Consider the following 20,106-nt stretch of genomic DNA (forward strand, 5'->3'; position numbering starts at 1 on the left):
TTAATCAGGTGGAAAAACCTGAATATAGAAAGGGTTACAATAAACAATCATTTTTGCATAGTCACCCATCTCACAAAAAGTGACTCTGGAGCCATACATCAAATGAGTATTAAAATAACAAATACAAAGAAATAGAAAAGAAAAAAAATCCACATTAAAAGATAAATACTATAAAAACAAATATACAAACCCTAGGCAAAGAGGGGATAAAAATTGCTACCTCTAAACATGTCTCTGGGAGCCCCAGGCCTGATAACTTAACCAGGACATGAGGGAATTCTGGAATGTGAAAAGGGATGGAACTAATCTAATCTTGGGAGGAGGGGAAAATGTTTCATAAGGTGAATGCCACAGCAGATCTGGGACCCATCAAATGTAGGTCCCCAGCTGATGATATATGCAGCATGCCTTTTTACCAGATCTAATGGGGCAGGCTAATGTAATCGGGGAGAAGCAGTCCCTCAGACAAGTCTAGTCCTGTGCCATGAAGGGCTTTAAAGGTTAAAACCAAGACCGTAAACTGTTTCCAGAAACATACTGGCAACCAACGCAGTTCATGGAGCAGAGGTGTAACATGCTGTTCTAGGACGCACGTAATTGCCCATGCTGCTTCATTCTGTTCCAGCTGAAGCTTCCAGACATTTTTCAAGAGCCGCTTCACATAGATTGCATTTCAGTAGTCCAATCTGGAGATGACTAGGGCATAAACAACTTTAAGCAAAGCCTTTATATAAAGTAACTTCTAGAACAAAAATAACATACTCCCTACATTGCAGTAGGGAGCGTATTTTTCTATTTTAAGAGAAGGAAGCTGCATAGGAGAAAGGAGCAGAATGCTACCTAGTTTTAAAAAGCATAAATCCTTAGACTGGATTGGTAAGAAGTTGGAAACCCTTGAAATGTTCTCAGATGCTTTTCCCGGGATTTCTTCTTTGTCCCACTGAAATGGCAAAAGGTACTAAGGCAAAGAAGCAACACATATCACTGAATCTTGCCTTTGGTTCACTAGCTCATTAAACTGATGAAATGATACTTCCTCCATCTATTGTACTTGCAAGATAAATATGTTAAGCTTTTAAAAAAAAGAAGTATCCTAAAATGAAAATAATCTCCTTCAGTAGAAATTATATGTCTGGCAATCTGTGCAACTCATATACAGTGCATAATCAAACAATCAGTATCTGTATAGCTCAACCTTCCCCAATTTAATGCCTCTACGTGTTGGGCTACAAATAATATCTCTCATTATTCTTGCCCAGATAGTACCTGGAGAACAGATAAAGTAATTAAAATATATATAATGTTTATTTACAGACAAAAAACTCATATAACAAAGTTACATTTATTATTAAATTTTTGGTGTAAGATAAGACAGTTTTAACAAATGAAACAAATCATAATATGAATGTCATTATAATTTATTCCAAAGGCCAGGGGTGAATATTATTCTTGTACTAAGTCATCTCATAAATTTTATTTAATAGAATGAAACATCAACAACATGTTTCTGGAAAACAAATAAGCAGGATCAATATCAATTTGACCAATTTTTGGGGTTATTTGTTTTAACAACCTACCCACATAAGAATAATTTGGAATTTCATATAGTAGTCCTCCCTTGCTTTCAAAAACATATTGAAACCAAATCTAATTGTACTAAAAGGGACAATAGGATTAGCAAGTCAGATTGATCTTCTGGGAGAAAAATGAGAAAAGCTATTCTACTGTTCAAAACTATCAATTTTCCATATTAAGTACTCTTGAAAAGAATGGATTGACTGTTAGAAGAGCAACAGCTCTGGATTTGAAAAACCACCTTGAGTTCTTAAGTTGGCATTTTATAACTGCTGGAAGTACTAAACCAAGCAACCCTTTCAAAAGAAAAAAATAAGCTTGAGACAGGTGAGAAGAAATGGATTAAATTCCACAACCCCCACCACTCATTCCAGAAAGAAAATCAAGAATTTAGCACTGGAACCTACTGCCTCTATTAGCATTTTTATTTCTACAGGGAAAAAAAAAAGGCCAGATCACTACACCAATTTTAAAAGCAGACTTCCCTGCTTTCATAGTGTCAGGATATAATGTATCATTGCCAAAGCAAATTTATCCAGATGCATTTGGCCTGCTCAGTATGCAAATAGTCAGGCAACTACCAGTACATAATCCCAGAATGAAAAGTCCTGAGAAAAGAGAACTGGTTTAATAGAATGTGGCTTTTAAATTCAATGAGACTGAAAAACAATGGCTTCCAGGACAGAACAATGTAACTTGTACCACTTTACCTGATGTATATTTTATAAAATTTCTAATGGGAACATGTGGAGAGACTATTGGATCTTCCTAGAAATGCATGATTTTTTTACTTCCAATCCTCTTTGCACAAAATGATAAAGTAACCCACAAAGCCACCTGTACATTGAATTATTTTATTATGTACAGATGTTCCTTGTTGGGAATTTGATGTTTAAAGGAAAAGAAGAGCAATTTCAAGTTCCAGGAATCATACCTGGCCAAGACCTAGGTTTTTGCTTCTTGATTATTTGATGTGATGATATGTGGTTTATATTATAAAAGCATAAAAATCCATGTTTATTAATATTTATAACTTGGAGGGTGGGGAATGCAACAAGTACTAGAAAATTCTGGGAGATTTGCCTATGGTCTATATGTCTAGTAAGCAGAAATAGGAATTAATGTTTTTTCATGGTTCTTAGCTGATTTTGCTTTGGCAATAAGCAATCTTTACCTTGGTAAAAGAGGTAGTTTTTTTAAAAAAAATAAAGTATTATAAGCATCTACTTTATTATTGGCTGAAGAACCCAAGCCGTTATGGAAGATTTACAGTATTTCATACTGACAACTGGGACTTGGGACATTTAGGAATTTGATTACTTCTCCTGTTATGACAAAAGAAACAGAAAATAATCAATCACAGTGCTTGGCTTTTGATTGTTTGGGCTATCCATGTCCAGGCAAGACAAAGAGAGCATTCATAGATTCCGTACAATTTCAAAAGATAAAACTGAACAGTTTCTTGCTGCAGAAATAAAGGATAGATAGCTATATAATAGATTTCTATAGCAGACTACAGTTGAACTGCTCTACATTTCAGTATTTAAGAAGCTTGAAACTATGACAATAGATCATATCTGTAGTAGAAAAAACTGCACACATTCTACTAAGTAAGTCTTCCACAAGTGTTACCGCTCGGGTACATTTAATTAGGCCACTGCAAAATTGCAGTAATTGCAGGACGGATTAGTTTGGGTATTTACTAATTTAGGTGCCTCTCCTGCTGCCCCAGATCACACAGTTGAGTTTGTGCCAAACTAAGGCTACCTATTCTCATTAGAAACCAAAAACAAAGCAGGAAAAAAAAATACTGGGTGCTATATTTTTATTCTATTGGAAGAAGTGAAAAAGTACAAATCAAAGGAAGTGGGGGGGAGGAAAGCAACCTATCTGCTCTCAATTTTCAACTCGGGGAAAAAAGAGGTCAGCTGGGAGAGCAGAACCAGAACAGGGAGAATCACTCAGCTGTAAGAAAGGGGAGATCAGTTTTGTTTATGAATCTGTTTCCTGACAGGAAGTGGGTTTTATTGGTTCCTCCCAAGATTCCCGCACTTGACAATGCATCAACAACCTTTCCTAATGTGGTATCCTCCACAAATTTTACATAGCAACTGCTATTGCCACTTCTGTCTACAAGTATAGTTTAAATTAACTGAAAGGGATTACATTAGAAAAGCGAAATTAATATGAACTTTGTTTCTGAGCATGAAGTTCAGCATCATATAATTTGGGAAAATAATTCTCATAAAGATTTATATCCACAAGCACATGTTTATTACTGGACCTTAACTTCAGTTACAGAAGTTGCGATTTTTGCCTGGACTCTTCAAGTGACTACTTACTATTTTTTGCCCCTGTATGATTCATTCATTTAATGATTTTAAATTGGGTTTTAAATTTTTGGGGTTTTAAATTTCAGCTGAATTATGTAATAATTTTAATTATTTTTAACTGATGTTTGTCTTTGTATTTTTTAATAGACTGTATACTGCCCTGAGTCCTTCGGGAGAAGGGCGGTATAGAAATAAAATTATTTATTTATTTATTTATTTATTTATTTATTTGTTTATTTATTTATTTATTTATTTATTTATTTATTTATTTATTCAGCTTAGTAATCATTATTGCCCAATCTGTTCCCTTCAACTGTGTTAAGATTCTAAGTCCCAGAACTGCCATTTTATTCACAATTAATAAATGCCATGTGGATCTCTTTTCTTCCCTGTCTTGCCCTCCTTCGGTTACAGTTCTCACACACACACTTCCACTTCTATATAGAGAGCTCATTCATGGAGAATAATTGCATCATTAATTATCTCATTAAAAAAAAAACTGGGAATGTTTCTAATACACCAATATATTTTCTCTAAACAATGGGATTTTCTGAAATGAAGAACATACATTATCTGTTTTTAGAACCTCAGGCTATGGACAAATTGGTGTTTTAAAGTTAAGCTTTGAAGATGACAAAAGTTACTTTTTAAGTTTTGTTACAATGTTTACGTTTTGTTACAGCTTCTGAGCATTGAAAGGAATAAATCAATAACTTCTTTTTCCATTCAAAAACTATACTGTATCCTGTTCTTTTTTAGAGACTCCAAGTCTGTTATGTTCCATTTCATTTTTCTCCAACTTCATTGCTTAAAGAGTCCAATTAAAACTAATACCTGCCAAGTCAAGATAACTTTTTGTGATTTAATAAACTGGATTTCAAGGTACATCATAATAGATCTTTTAGTCCCGAGATGCTACCAAATCTCTCTTATTTTTGCAGCAACACCAAGCCATCATTGCTTCTTTTTATCAAAGGTTACTGTAAGCTAGTAAGCAGCTGCTCATCTTCAGAAAGTTTTCCAACTCATTTTTTTTTCATTAACATACAAATGTACTACTTTTTAGTTAGAAATGAAATCTCCTGTGTGGATAAACCAAAAGTAGAATGGAATAGGAATGTAGCTCTTAGTTTTAGCTACAGTATTTCTTCATCTAATTGATTAATATTTTTATTGATGTTCTTTAACGTTCATGATTGAGCTGGATGCTTTAATGCCTGTATTCAATTGTTTCAAGAATAAAAATTCCAGTTCTGTTGAATACTGCTCCAGAGAAATAAATGTAAGTTTTCTGCTTTCTTGGTCCCAGTTTTATTGAGAATTTGAAAATAAATTCTTCAGCATGTTTAAACATATATTTTATAGCATCTTAGTCTTGTTTCAAATTTGCATATAAACTTTATATTTTCTACTTGCAAAAGAAAAAAAAAAAAGGAAGAGAAGGGATGTAAGGAAATCCCCTGGATTTCCTATTAAGAATCAAAGAAATGTACATGACCATTGCTACTGAAGAAATACTACTTAGATACGTATCCCCAAAGGTTTAGAGACATCTGACTACAAGGCTGAATGTGTACTTAAATTACCATATTTATATTTCTTTTGTTCAATATAAATATATGATCTTATTACTGTTTCATATTTTGTTTTCCATGTTGTATTCTGATATGTTCTGATAGCAAAACAATAAAATATTACTATTGCTACCATATGTAGAATGTACTTCATAAAAAGTAAGCTCTTGCCTTCTGTGTGCTAGTTTTTCTACCCTTCAGAAACTTTGCATTCTGGCTAGAAAGCTAGCAAATGCAATGTTTCTGAACAGTAAGTACAAAAGTCTTTTCCAGTGATGCTGACTTTCTGAGGAAGCAAGTAAAGAAGATTGCAAATGGTGAGTACATGATCGCAGGACACTGGTTGCCAACTGCCTGAAATACAATCATGTGACCTCCAGGGTGGTGCAGCAGTAACTTCAAAGATGGGTCATATGTAATCTTTTCTGAGACTCTTATAATTTTGAACAATCATTAGGTGATTGATAATAAATTGATGACTACCTATATGAAATTCTTCCATCCTTTTAAAGTCTTGGACTCTTTTAAATTCTGAAAAAGCTTTAACTTTTTACAGAACTTACTAGAGAATTCCAGGTTATGAATTTAACATTCTCCAGTCCAGCACAGCAATTTTCTTTTGCACAGTGAGGGGAGAGGAATCATCTTGCTGGCCCAGGAGAAGGCAATTCAGATCTTCAGGATCCAAGCTTCCTTTCTCTGGCCCAGTCTGGCAGTTCCCTTTCACACATGGAGAAGAGGGGAAGGTTTGCAGTAGACTGGAGAAATGAAGGTTGGCTCTTTGGGATCCAATCTTTGTTTTTCCAGCACAGCACAGGATTTCCCTTCTGTGCATGGAGGACAGCTGCCTGCCCTCTTTCAGCAGGCAGCTCTTTCATAGTAGTGACCACTACTATGAGGGCTGGGTTTCTGGTTGTTGAATGAGGTGGACACATAGGCACCTCACTAAATGACTCCAATGAATTAATCCAAAATTCCAGGCCTAATTGTAATTGTAAATTGAGGACTACCCATACCATTGTGAATGAATAATGGAGAAAGGGGTCCTTCTCTATTATTTATCTGATATTAATTCCATATTTTCAGAGGCAAGTACAGTATCACACATCTGCAACTAAGAAGTCTATATAATGGTTGTCTCAAAGTTCATTTATTTGTACAGTTAATATGCTGGTTGCATTGCTTTCCTTTATAATGCAATACAATTATAATAATACATAACGGCCATCTGTTGGCCATCTCAATGGAAATTGGCAGTAGAAAATATACTAGTTTAAAGGCCACATATTAAAGATTTTTTGTAAGAGTAACAAAAAAAAATTTTTTTTAAAGTATCTGTTGAGACGGTTAGGGTGTGTTCAAATCTCACTTCAAACGAATAGCCAATTGGAATTACCAATACATGTCTTATTGCTAAAATTAAGAGAAAAATCCTGATTTAATTCTTGAATGTAGGATTTGGAAAACACAAGATTCAACAGGCAACTAATTATGAGAGTAACTTGACTTGCATAGTGATGATTATTAACTCACTTATTAGAGAATACTGCTAATCCTCAATTTTCTTTCCAGTCCATAGTAAAGAAATATTCACCAGAAATTAGATAAGTGATATGATCATATCTCACATGTGTAGAGCCATAGGAAAAAATAAATAAAGCAGACTCCTTGCTGGGTCAGCTTAAAATGTCAGAGAACTTGTAGAGCAGTATCAAGCAAATGTTAGTCTGGTCTATTGGAGGCTTTTCAAGTGGTTATGCTTTATCAACTCTCTCCAAAATAGAAATTTTATACATTAAAGAGTAGGTCCCCAATTAACCAAAGAACTTCAGCTTAAAATTACATCTGGGAAAATGAAATTCTGCAATCTAAATGCTAGCATCTATTTTTAAAAATTATGCCAACAGAAGTTGGGTTTATTTTTATTTCAAAATACGGTACAAAAAGAGACAGATACCAGTTCTCAGTTTTAATACCAGCAAGAAGAGAATGCTGGCAAATTCCCTGGAAAGTCCTGAGGATGTTTGTATTCTATTAAGAATTCAGGTTAATAAAAAGTAGTCTTAATTCAAACAATATTTTGAGTGGAAGTGACCCAACAATTTACACTTCTGCACTTCCCCATTTTGTGCAGCATTCCTCTCAATTTCCTGATCAGTATTTTTTCCCCAGCAAAGCAAAACCGTTGTGCATGAGCAGAGATAACTGGGAACAGCTTCCAAAGTAGCCACTCCTAAGCACTCTGAAGAACATTTTAAAGGGTTTTTACAACATTAAAAAACCAAGAAAGTTTTATATGTAAAGTACATTTACTAACCACATTTCAGCCTGTAAGGCATAATAGCAACCTAGAGATAAAGCTAAGCAGGAAACAGAAACCTCACTCAAAATCAAAGAAACAAGCATGCAAATCTACAGCTTGCATCCTACTTTGCATCCAGAAGAGTGCAGAAATGAACACATTTTTTTGAGGCTCAGAGCCATTGGTCTTTTAAGTGTTACATCAGGAAAAACACTTCTACATGTGACAGTATGAGGATAAAAAGCTGGGTGGGACCAAATGTAATTTTAAATTTAAATTTAAATTTAAATTCAATACAAAGTTAATATGATTACTTCTCACATGGATGAACATTTCCCAAAGTGGAATATTAAAATTCCAATTCTGTGGCAACTTTTGTAGGGCGTGTCTTTGTTGTTGTTAGGAGGTTGGGCCTAAGAACAGAAATTGTACCTCTGATTTGGAAGTTTATATGATTTCAGTTTTAGAAATCAATCCATTTTTGTCTTTGCACTCAAAAATTGAGGAAATGATTTGAGAAAATTCTAATCTTTATTTTTATGTAAAGTGTGTTATGTTTTTGTTAATCTAAGTCAAGTAGAATAGAATATATTAACCACAACACTATGGAGATGCAGCTGGGAGTAAGACTACTGTATGTAATGGGAATTATGTTTGTATAAGTATGGTATGAAAATAATATAAGATCATTGCCAGAGTGGCACCATAATTACACAATTTATATTCTAAGATTGTTTTTTTTCTGGAACTAAATATACATGAAATTATATAGTTGGCATTTTTATGGATCAGAAATTGTTCAAATATCAGCTTACTTTCATACAGAGGCTTCCATTTGAGTTGATCTTGGCATACTTTAGAGGATCAGACCAACTGAAACAATTACAATTTCATGGTGACTGTTAAGAATGCACCCTGGTGAAATATGAACTAAATAATATTTGGCTTTCAGATGCCAGTCTGTGGATTATTCATAAATTTATATTTTGTTTTTGGCTTGTTCATATTTCTCCATTGTGGGGGAAAATATGTAGAATGGGTTATCTATAATCATATAGTTAGCACATGTCAGAAATAAAACACAACATCCATCAAGTAGTAGCAATTAAGAGTGCTGCAGGGACACTTTGCTTCTGTACCATATTTATTTCAGAAAACTTTAAAACGTTGGAGAAGTGAAGAAATAAAACACAAATCTATTACCTAATCTAAACAAGCATTTCCATGATCCTTTGAAATATATTTGCAGTTATCCCCAAATAATGTGTTACATTTTTGCAGTAGCCTAAACTTTTGCAACGTAAAATTTTCTTCTAAGCAAAGAAGCTTTTTCTTTAAAGAAAAAATCAGTATATACTGTTGATCAAGTAAATACATTATTTTCAGTAGTAATGTCACAGTATTAAGACTGATATCTTCAATGAGATCTCTGATAGTTTATCAACAAACATGAAATGTTCTGTTTTTAATGAGATTAATATTAGACAGATCAGTTTTTCAATAAAAGGGTTATCAAATAAATTTTCCAACAGAAATCTACATAGTGGAATGAATGAAGATAAGAAATAAGAGATTCCAACTTCTCAATAAGATTTAAACAAAAATAATCCAAAATTTCAGGAATTATTCCATATTTTCAAGGTCCAATTAGTGCCACACCTAACAGATGCTATATATAAAACACAAGAGAAAAGCTTAAGCAATTAGTGCATTTCAAATTAGTCCATACTAAATGGATGTTAACAAATATAAGAACAAGAACTTGGATTTCACAAATAATCCAGTGTGTTATATTTTGAAACATTTTTGTGACTTCAGCCATTCATAAACAAAATAGGAACCTACAGTTAGATTGGCTTTAGCTAAGCTAATGGCATGCAGCAATACCGTTTTAAAATAATATTCATACACTATCCAATACTCAAATTGATCACTTTTATTCTTTTCTGATTTTACATTTCACAGTGTTGTCAAACATGTTAACAATTTTCATTTTCAGAAGCTTGTTCCTGAGCAAGATACTCTTAAAAAGAGAAAGTGATAGATTGTAGGTTGTGGGCAAGAAACATAAAGATATTGATGCATTATGTTATTCAATCATTCTTACCTTTTCAGAATGCAGGGATAAGAAAGCCTCAAACATGAGGCTCATTCTCAGCTACACTTTTATCCTTACTGAAAATGGAAGCAATCTTAAGGACTCTATCTAGGAGAACATGCCAGATATGCTAATGTGTCTAGGGGGAGGAGCAGAAAGAGGGAACCCTCTTACCAAAGGTACATGCCAAGCTATTATTAAAGATGTTTTATAACTATGGATAAGAACAACAGACAACAGCCTCTATCAAAGCAAGGCACATAATGATAGTATATATTTTTTTTTAAAAAAAAGACAGGGATGTCAATGTATATCCTTAGTGTCCCCTGTTCTTTTAGCAGCTACTGTACAGTCCACCTAGTTTCCAAACCCGGTATTAAGAGGATTTTTAATGTATTCCTGACACTCTGACCTCTACTGTCAAGCTTCCACCAATCAGGGGGTTGCATTTCTTACAAAGCTCCATCAATCTGGTGATTTAACATCACACAGACTGCAGCTTAATCTAGAGGATTCCATTTTCCCTCCTGCACACCAAGGCAGTGCACCATTATATAAGCCTGCTTCTTTCTTCTCGTCCAGCCTCTTCTTCTGCGATCTTCCAAATGCCCGCTTTACAAAAGAATAGGAAGAAAAACACCAGCACTCATACTACACCCCTTTGATTGTGTGTGTGTGTGTGTTTGTATACCTAAACACAAAAATGCACTCATACCAGAATGCGTATCCTATTTTCGCCATGCAAAAAAAGAAAAAATAGGAGGGGGAGCTGGAAAATAAGGAAAGGGAAAGCTCCTCTGTAAGACGGAAAGAATATTCACAAGGTTTTTTTTTTTTTACCGAGACAATGCAAGGAACTCATTAAAACTGCTAAACATGCTACCCGCTACACGAGGAGACACGCTAGATTAGGCTTCGGTGCCCCGCTGTTTTTATTATGCAATGTCCTGCAAGCCTGCTCTTTTTCCACCCGACACTGCAGCAATTCTCCAAGGGGTCAGGATGTGTGTGTGTGTGTGTGTGTGTGTGTCCACGACGCACACGCAGCGCGCACGCCCAAACTCGCACACAGGGCGGGCGAGAGAGAAAAGAGAGCGGGTTACCTGTAGGAACGCTCCCCTCGCACTGTATGCTTCCTGAAAGGGATGATGGTGCCGTTATCCTGGATGATGTCGTTGTTGTTCTCTCCATTTGGGGACAGCGCTTGAGTAGGACCAGGCATTGGAGCGCTCCCAAAAAAGCAAGCAGCCCAAAACCTGGGTGCCTGGGCGAGGAGAGGCTGGGACGGGCTGGACTGCTGCTGCTGCTGCTGCTGCTTTTTCCCCCTTTACTACCGATTCTGTCCGCCTCTCTTCGCCGCCGTCTTCTTTCCCCTCCTTTCTGGTCGGTGACGTCAAATAGCCGGGAGCAGCACCCAGGCCACGTGACCAGCTCCTCACCATAGCAACCGACTAACTCATCAGAGCTCCTCGATTCACACAGAGGGCTTGAGCGCGGCCACACGGAGGCAGCCAAACAGGCGCAGGGGGCGGGGCTAACATCTGGCACGTAGAATCCACTCGGCTTGGCGCGCGCCCCCCTCCTTCCCCGCCCCGCTTCCTCTACGATTTCCCTCCAGCCGCGCGCTGTGTAAATGCGGCTGCCGATACAAAGAGCCATCCCTTGGGGAAAGGGAGGCATTGAAGGAGAGCGGCTGCGCACGCTCTATGAAGACATCCCACCAGTAGCTGTATTCGGTGCAGCGGTTTTTTGTTTTTTTCTTTCACGCCTCCTCACACCCGTTCGTAAAATTGTAGAGTAACCATCCTGCTTTTTCGGCTCTATTGGATCGACCGTAACAGAGGACGGAATTGCATAATCAAAACATGCGATTAACTGCTCGAAGAAGCCGAGCTTTAGAATTACCGTCGATAATCATCCCGGATGAAGCTTGGAAAATGTGCACAGCATGGGAAATAGTTCTCAGTAGATAAAGCAAGGGAGATGGCGGGCTAAAGGCAAGTTTTCTACAGAGTTATATTGAAATGGCGATGACACTATTCCCTTTTGCTTTTTTCCATTGAGGCAACTTATTTTCAGGCAAAGAAGAACATGATAAAAAGCTCTTCCCACACCTAAGCATGGAAACAAACAAAGAAGCATTTCCAATTCTCTCCTTCCTTGGCAATATTAATTTGTTACAATTATAACTCTAGAAAACAAAATGAAAAGCCTTTTGTTCAGAGCTATATAATCCACTATCATCTCCACCCTGACAATAGCAAATTACCTTTGGCCCCATGACTGAAAGCAGTATTAAGACCACTGTGTACAAAACTGAGATGGCATCAGTAATCTAAATATTAGAATTGTGGACATAAATCCTAATAAGGTGCTTGTATGGTATAATCCTCATCACTGTCATCATAAAATCACTTCTCAGACTTCAATATACTTTCCTTCCTTATTGTTAACAAAAAAAATGAGTAAAGCAGTGCTGCTGAATTTTTACAGTATTAAAGATCTGACTATAAAGTCTCTGTGTGTGTTGTTAAACATTTTTCATTTTCCTCTTATATACTCCTAGCAGGAAAAAGAGTATCTAAAAACTCTCCTTTCGTAAAGGCTTTTGAAATCACCTTGAAAAGTTTAAATGCATTTTAAAAACCTCAAGAGTATTCACTGAATCTCTTTGATGGTTTTCTTCCTTCAGAATATGCATGAAGAGGAAGGCAGTTAAATGTGTTTTGTAAAAGGTAACAGATCTTAACAACAATCTTGTTAAGTACCCAAATAACAGCACTCCTTTGGTCTCAAGTATCCCTGCCTGACAATTGTTTTCATCTACTTACCATAAAGTAATAAATAAAGCTTTGATTTTATAATCTTTTAAGCAGGGAGAAGAGAAATATCCACCCAAATCACAATTTTTTTGAAGAGCCATTCCTCCAAATAATAGATAACTTGTAGATTTTGCAAGATTAATTTAGGTCATGTGAGTAAATTGGAAAGCTATGGAGGTTTTATGAGTGATAGGCTTAGAAATTTCAGATGTAAGGACCAAATAAACAAAATTACCATTTATTTTCTATGAATTCCTAATATCTGTGCCTACCACATTTTCTCCAAAGCTGCCTAGGGTGAAGTTCATATCATTATGTGCATGAGCTGTTTCAAGGATGATTTGCAAAAAACAAGATTTACAATTTGTAAATCAGTATGAAATAGTTGAAGACAAACAAAGGCTATCTGCCCATTCATAGATTATGTAGTAATTTGTCTAAAATGATCCTTGTCTTAATTTTGAAAATCTACATCACTATATCACATTAACTTGGCTCTTTATTTGTTTTAACCTAACCTATTTCAATATCAGTCAAGATAGGTGGCATCATCTAGGCAACACTGGCTAATATGATCTTTTTTAAAAAAAGTTTTGATCTGGACAGTACTTTGAAGATCATCAAGGCATCCTAGGTGTATAGTGTGGATTAGAAAGTTGAAAAATAGCCTAGAAGAAGAGAGTGAGAATGCATCATTGCCTTTTATTTCCATCTCAATTGTGATATGGTTTTAAGGAAGTCTGATTTCAAAGGGATTGAGAACAGTGGAAAAGAAATCTAACACAAGCAGAGCCAAACCCACTCTAGTATTTGATGTGGGGGGGGGAAAGCATGTGTTAATTATTTTCTTTTATTCAATTGTGTCTGATTCTTGAAGACCCCCTGGACAAGGTCTGCAGTTTCCTCGTCAAGATTTTTCAGAAGTAATTTGCCACTGTCTCCTTCATAGGGCTAAGAGAAAGTGACTAGCCCAAGGTCATCCAATAGGCTTTGTGTAGAACTCAGTGTCTCCTGATGCTTTAACCACTACACCAAGCTGGCTCTTTAACTACTCTTTATTGAGAAGGTGCAAGTATTCTGACCAAACAAATAATTAAACCAAAGGTTCTCAGAAAGGTGCTATAATCTGCTCTAATTACCCATTTCTTAATGGGCATAAGCAGTGCTATAATCTTCTCTAATTCATTACATTTCTTAAGAAATATTGACCAACCACAACCATATTCTTCCACATCCATACTTCTTTTTTAAAAAGAAACCTTAGAACAGTAGACCATTATACAGTGAGTAATGCCAGTTTTCTGGAAACTGATTGAATTTCTCAGTCAGGATAACTGCTGTGCTACAGTCTATCCATAAATTTTGACGCTGCAATCTTATAGCTTCCTTTCTCATATATACACTGAACTTCTCATTTTTCTTTACAAGTAAAGAAAAGTTACAAGTTACCTCTATAGGCATTTTCCTCCACATTTATAGGCCTGTATCTTTTTTTTTTTTATTGCAAAAGTTTTACAATTACATTTTCAGCCCTTTTCCCCCCCCCACCCCCCCACCCCCAAACTTCCCAACCTCCCTAACCTAGGCCTGTATCTTGATTATGGAACAAATAAGGGAAAAGCTGTATCTTTTCATATCAGATGCTCAAATTATTTACTACTTCTCGCTTTGATTCTCAAATGCATTCCCAACCTCCCTAACCTAGGCCTGTATCTTGATTATGGAACAAATAAGGGAAAAGCTGTATCTTTTCATATCAGATGCTCAAATTATTTACTACTTCTCGCTTTGATTCTCAAATGCATAATGTACTGGCTCTACCTACTCCAGGATCCTGAAGAAAACTCTCAAAGAATTTCTCTATTTTTAATATAAAATGCTCATCTCCACCCAGTCTTCCTGACTCAACCCCAAATAAGAACTACAGGATCATAAAATGGGAGTTTTTATGTAGTATTGATACATCTTTGCACATTATTTTAGTTGTATTATTTTATATCTGAAGGAGTCCTCAAAAACATTTTTGCTTATCAATTTTTCAAACAGTTTCAAGATGCAATCACTCCCCCCATCCAAATTTCACTTTTTTAAATTAAACTTTTGGTAAAGCTTTTCTGGTTTTCACGCTCTATGTAATTCCACCTATTTATTTATTTATTTTATTTATTTTGTCAAGCATATATAAGATTACAGATAAAAGTATAAACATGATTATGAATACATGAAATGTATAAACATGATTTTGAATACATGAAATGGATACGAATAAAAGGGGACATTAGGACAAGAACGGTAGGCACATTGGTACCCTTACAGACCTCTTAGGAATGGGGTGAGGTCGACAATAGACAGTCTAAGGTTAAAGTTTTGGGGGTTTGAGGAAGAAGCCACAGAGTCAGGTAGTGCATTCCAGGCATTGACCTTAATTATGAGGACCCAGATTGTTGGGAGCAATATGCTGATTCTGTAAACCGCTTAGAGAGGGCTGTAAAGCACTGTTAGGCCAGGCTGGCATAAATTTTCAAATTGTCTAAATTCTATGCTGAGGATCTTAACTGATGAGCCAAATTGGTTTAATTATTTTAAATTGTTTTTATTTCACATTATATGTATGTTATTCTGACTGTTCACCGCCCTGAGTCCTTCGGGAGAAGGGCGGTATAAAAATTAAATAAATAATAATAATAATAATATAAGTAAGTGCTATTGCTATTAATTAATCTAGTTGAAGCACTTCCATTTTGCTTTTCTGTTTACTTTTATTTTAAAAGTTTGTACTTTTCTTGCATTTTCTTTGAGCCGCATTATATTATAATTTGCCAAGGGCATATATCATGTACTTCATGTACTTTGCAAAGCATTACATATATTTACAGTGCTATGTAAACAGTAAGGCAATAATAGTTTACAGCACAGTTGTCTAATCATTTGGCTTGCATGGGCCGCATTGACTGAAGTGGAATTATCTTGGGCTGCATATAAAATATATAATATAGTTAATGCATATAAATAACAAGTTTCCTTCTTTATATATTTTTTATTATCTTGCAGGGCTGCACTAGCTCTCCAGGGCCAAATGCAGTCTGTGGGTTTCAGGTTAGATAAACCTGATATACAGTAAATATTTAAATATCATTATAGATGTTGGATTGTATAAATCTTTTATCTTTCTTTGAGAAATGCACTTTTGACACATACTTGCACCATTAAAAAAATTAACATGATGCAAAATAACTTAATGGATACATCTAAAAACTTGTAAACTATGCTGAGAGAATAGTTCTGGATATTGTAAAAATATTTTGAGCTACCTTTTAAAAACTGAAATTTCAATATCTACTTCATTGAGCCCCTTAAGCAACAAATTCTAAAAATACTGAATATAATATTTTCAGTTCTGAAAAAATCAACTATATTTCTGGGGACACCTACTCTCAACACCAGCTATTTTATTCCAACTGTGTTTGGTAAAATTATGATATAGAAAGGAGAAAAAAGGCCTACATTTTTTTTCTTTTTTTATAGTTACAATTTTGGCAGAACTATTCTGAGAACAGAGAGAAGAAATGATATCAGTTCCATATGGATAGCAGACTTTTTAGCCTGGCTGACATTAGCTGCTTGGAAACAATGCACACATTACAGATGTACTTAATTTTATCATCATCACAAGCTGCTACAAATACACTAAGTCATTTAGTAGGATTCCATCTCCCACAGCTATAGTTGTAGATTCTCCTCAAAGCTTTACTTCCATTTATGAACTAACTGACATAAGAACACAGACTGAAAGCAAGTAGTTAGAATACTGTTTGGTTCTTTAATTATGCCTTTTAAGCAAATTAATAAGTAGTAATTTGGGGTATGGGAACCATGCCTAAAGAGAGTGCCTTGCATTCACCCTCTCCCCGCAAATGAAAACAAAGAAAATATTTCTTATTAAATAGGACAGTGCAAATGTTTGGGTTTTTGTAAAAAACAGACTATCTTTAAAACATGCTTTAAAAGTATCTTTATCTCAGTATTTCCCTTTCTTTCTGCATAAAACTCATTCCAAACATTGTTTTAAACTGTTGTACTTGGGTAGTTCTCATCAGAACAGAAGAACCAGATTCAAATAATAAAGCATTAAAATTAAAAGACACTAACTTATATTTTGTTAGCATAATTTGTTTTCCAAGAACAACTTTGATTTGGGAATTTTTACACTAGGAGATTTTGTGTCTGTGTGTGTGTGTGTGTGTGTGTGTGTGTGTGTGTGTGTGTGTGCGTGTGTGTTTTAAAAAATGGCTGATATTGTTACAGATATGGATGTTGTTGCTACAAAGTTGCCTATGTAAGAAAGGAAAAAAAGAACACATTCAAATGTGTTTCAATCAGCTTGCAAACTGAGTACAGTATCTTTTTTTGGCTCAAGGGTCTCCTATGTCACAGCCATTTCTTTCCCTTTTGCATTAATGATTATCAGATGCTCACATAAATAACAGGAGAGAGGCTCAAAGGACATTTAGTCTGAAAGTATTTTGTGAACAACAGTGGCTCTTCTGTTCCTCTAGGCACTGTTCATATATCCAGATGCAACAGTCCCAAGACTGAAGTTGCCAAGAACAAAAAGGAGGATGAACAAATGAACTGCCAAATAATACTGAGAAAGCTATTCACAGCTCCCATTCTCTTTCGTTGTCTCTCACACGTATTGTTGCAAACATTCTGTGAAATGTATCTTTTTATCTCAGTGTGGAGTAATAAACAGTGCTAGAATGAGACGAAGTCAAATAAATAACAAACTCATTAAGTTGATCGGGATGGTTATAATTTCTCACCCCATTTGACAGAGTTGTTAGGAATGTAAACCATTATCACTCTGAGTTTCTTATGAGAAAGATGAGATCATTAAAGCCACTTAAGAAATGATATTTAGGGGGGATTTAAACATTTTAGGAATAAAAATGATGAAAATGATGAAGGTTTCATTTCCACTGTGCAACTTTTCCTATTCTTTTGGGATACAATACTGTCATTTCCTTGTAAATCTTCCCTATTCTATTACTGAGCAACAGATCTCACAACAAATTTATCCTCTATATGAAAGGGATTGGCATCAGGACAGAACAAAAGAATTATTTCCCTTCCAGGATTCCTTCCTTTTGCATACATCAACATTCAGTTTGTTTGTAAGTTAGCAATACTATGGTAGATCTTATGGTAAGGGTTCTAAAAAGACACAAGCAATAAAAGAGAAAGTGGAAAAGTTAATTTCTGGGGTTTTTTTCAGTGCCCCCAGGTTGTTGGGACAGCCACAAAGGCTGAACTAATGAGAGACTAGAAATCAAGAAAGGGATGAGTGAGAGTTTTATCTCCTCACAAAATTTCTCTCCACACTTTCACTTCTTATCATCTAATTTAGAACGTTAGCTCTTTGGTTTTAAGGAATTGAAATTTAATTAATTTGAAAATGCCCTCTGCTTTGGGACATTTCCAATTGGTATAGTTTTCAATCCTCCACAAATCATTTGAAGTTTATCTTTAACCATCTTCATTTCTGCAGCCTCCAAACAACAAGAATAGGTAAGGAATAATATGAGCCAGTCAATTCTCCCTGTTGCTGACCTAAATACACAAAGAAATTGCCAGCATCCTTGTTGCCATCCAGGTTTTCAGTAAATGCTGTGAGCAGCTGTTACAGGAAAAAAGTGCCTTGGTGTAAAAGCAACATCTATTTCTATCAAAATGTCTACAGTTGCCATTATGCTGAAAGAACAAACAAAAACTTTCAAAACAGCTTTATCCATGGTTGTAAGTTGCTGTGTAGCCTCTGTACGAGGGAGGGGGGAAAGTGAAGGTACGATTTGCTTCACCTTAGGGCAGTGATGGCGAACCTTTTAGACACTGAGTGCCCAAACTGCATGCACGCATGCCCAAACTGAGAAGTGTGCACGCACATGCATGCATGGACATATGTGCATTCACAGCAGAGACCCAAAGACCATCTGGCCGGAGGGAGACAGGGCATCCCAACACCGGCAGCGCGGCAAGATCTTTTTTCTTTCATGAGCTTCTGTTTCGTCATTTGCAGGGAAACAGAAAGTCATGAAACAAACACCACAGAGACCTGGGGCGATGGTGTAAGTGCCAACAGAGAAGGCTCTATGTGCCACATGTCATAGGTTCACCATCATGGGCTTAAGGGCTGGGAAGTGATTGAAGCAAGAATTGGATGCATATTGCTTATACAAAAGGTCAGGAAAAATCAGTGCACAGTTTTTGAATCTTTGTTTTTTAATGTGTTTCTAAAATTAAGAAGAAACTGACTAGGATAGGATCTGCTCACTGGTAAAGTTACCAAGATCCCTTCCTTAGCATTATTCAGCAGCAGTGGCTATTGTGCAACGAGCTGTTTGCATCCAGGAAAAACCAATAGAAGAAAACATCCAACATCACAGAAGAAGAGGACCAGTGGCTTTATTCTTTTGGTTTCAGATGAATTAGTGCGGATTCTTCAAGGTCACATGACCTTGAACAAGAATAAAAATAAATGTAGAAAATAGAGTGGAAAGTTTGACGTTGTCCAAAAAGGCAGTATTTTTAGAAGGAATTTTCTAAATAAGCCTAAAAATGTCAAGCAAACAGTTGGTCATATCAGAATATATCAAACGAAAAGTTTCAAAGAAAAGCAGATAGCTTAGCCTTCAAAAGATTTGAGTTCTATAGAAACAGGCTGCCTATTTTATTTTTTTTTAAAAGAAAAGCATTAGAAAATATTCTGTTAGTTCCTGAAGAACTACAAGATAAGATCAAGCTAGAAACTTTGGTATGATCGATAATACAAAAAAGAAGTTGTAGAAAGCCCTTGAACTGAAGAAAGTTGAAGAAAGGATGTGCTTCATATGAAGCATTGAGTTGTAGCTTTTTTAAATGAATATTTATTTATTTAACTCCATCTATAGAGCCACCCAACTCACATAATAATTCTGGGTGGCATACATAGAAACAATTAAGAATACATAAAAACCATTCAATTAATCAATATAAATTAAAATAAAAAGAAGATAAATAAAAAATGCAGGAAAACATACAAAGAGTGCAATCCGTTAACTTTCATATAATCAGCTAACAGGCTCCACTCTACCATGGAATCTCAAGCTAATTAATAGAACCATGTTTTAAGGGACTTCTGGAAGGCCAATATATTATATACTAACACTATTGTCATTATTAACTAAACTTCTAATAATATGATTCACTATCTCTTTGTAGTTTTCTCCACTTTTGCCTTTCAATAGCACAAACAAGCTCTGGCAACATATTGGTTCTGCTGTGTCTCCACGACAATGCCTTCATCTTGTTCTCAACCCATGAATGAGATAGGGTTAACTATTCCTTAACAATACTTCACTACCAT

General features: G+C 35.6%; 1 protein-coding gene across 5 annotated transcripts in view; it reads right to left on the reverse strand.

Moving 5' to 3' along the window:
* MAPRE2 (microtubule associated protein RP/EB family member 2) overlaps window positions 1–20,106 on the reverse strand; it is a 65,938-nt gene that overhangs the window by 31,580 nt on the left and 14,252 nt on the right. Inside the window, exon 1 of one of the 5 annotated variants that reach the window (XM_070940552.1) lies at window positions 10,986–11,287. The exons of 3 other annotated variants lie outside the window; for them this stretch is intronic. In XM_070940552.1, the coding sequence (XP_070796653.1) occupies window positions 10,986–11,104 (119 nt within the window). In that variant the 5' untranslated portion in view covers window positions 11,105–11,287. Of the gene's footprint in view, window positions 1–10,985; window positions 11,288–20,106 lie in introns of those variants that run through there. One more of the 5 variants, XM_070940557.1, reaches the window with a different exon arrangement.

The sequence above is a fragment of the Pituophis catenifer genome, unplaced genomic scaffold, assembly GCF_029215685.1.
Source record: "Pituophis catenifer annectens isolate HBS135680 unplaced genomic scaffold, rPitCat1.0.hap2 SCAF_3, whole genome shotgun sequence".
Classification (NCBI taxonomy): Eukaryota; Metazoa; Chordata; class Lepidosauria; order Squamata; family Colubridae; genus Pituophis; species Pituophis catenifer.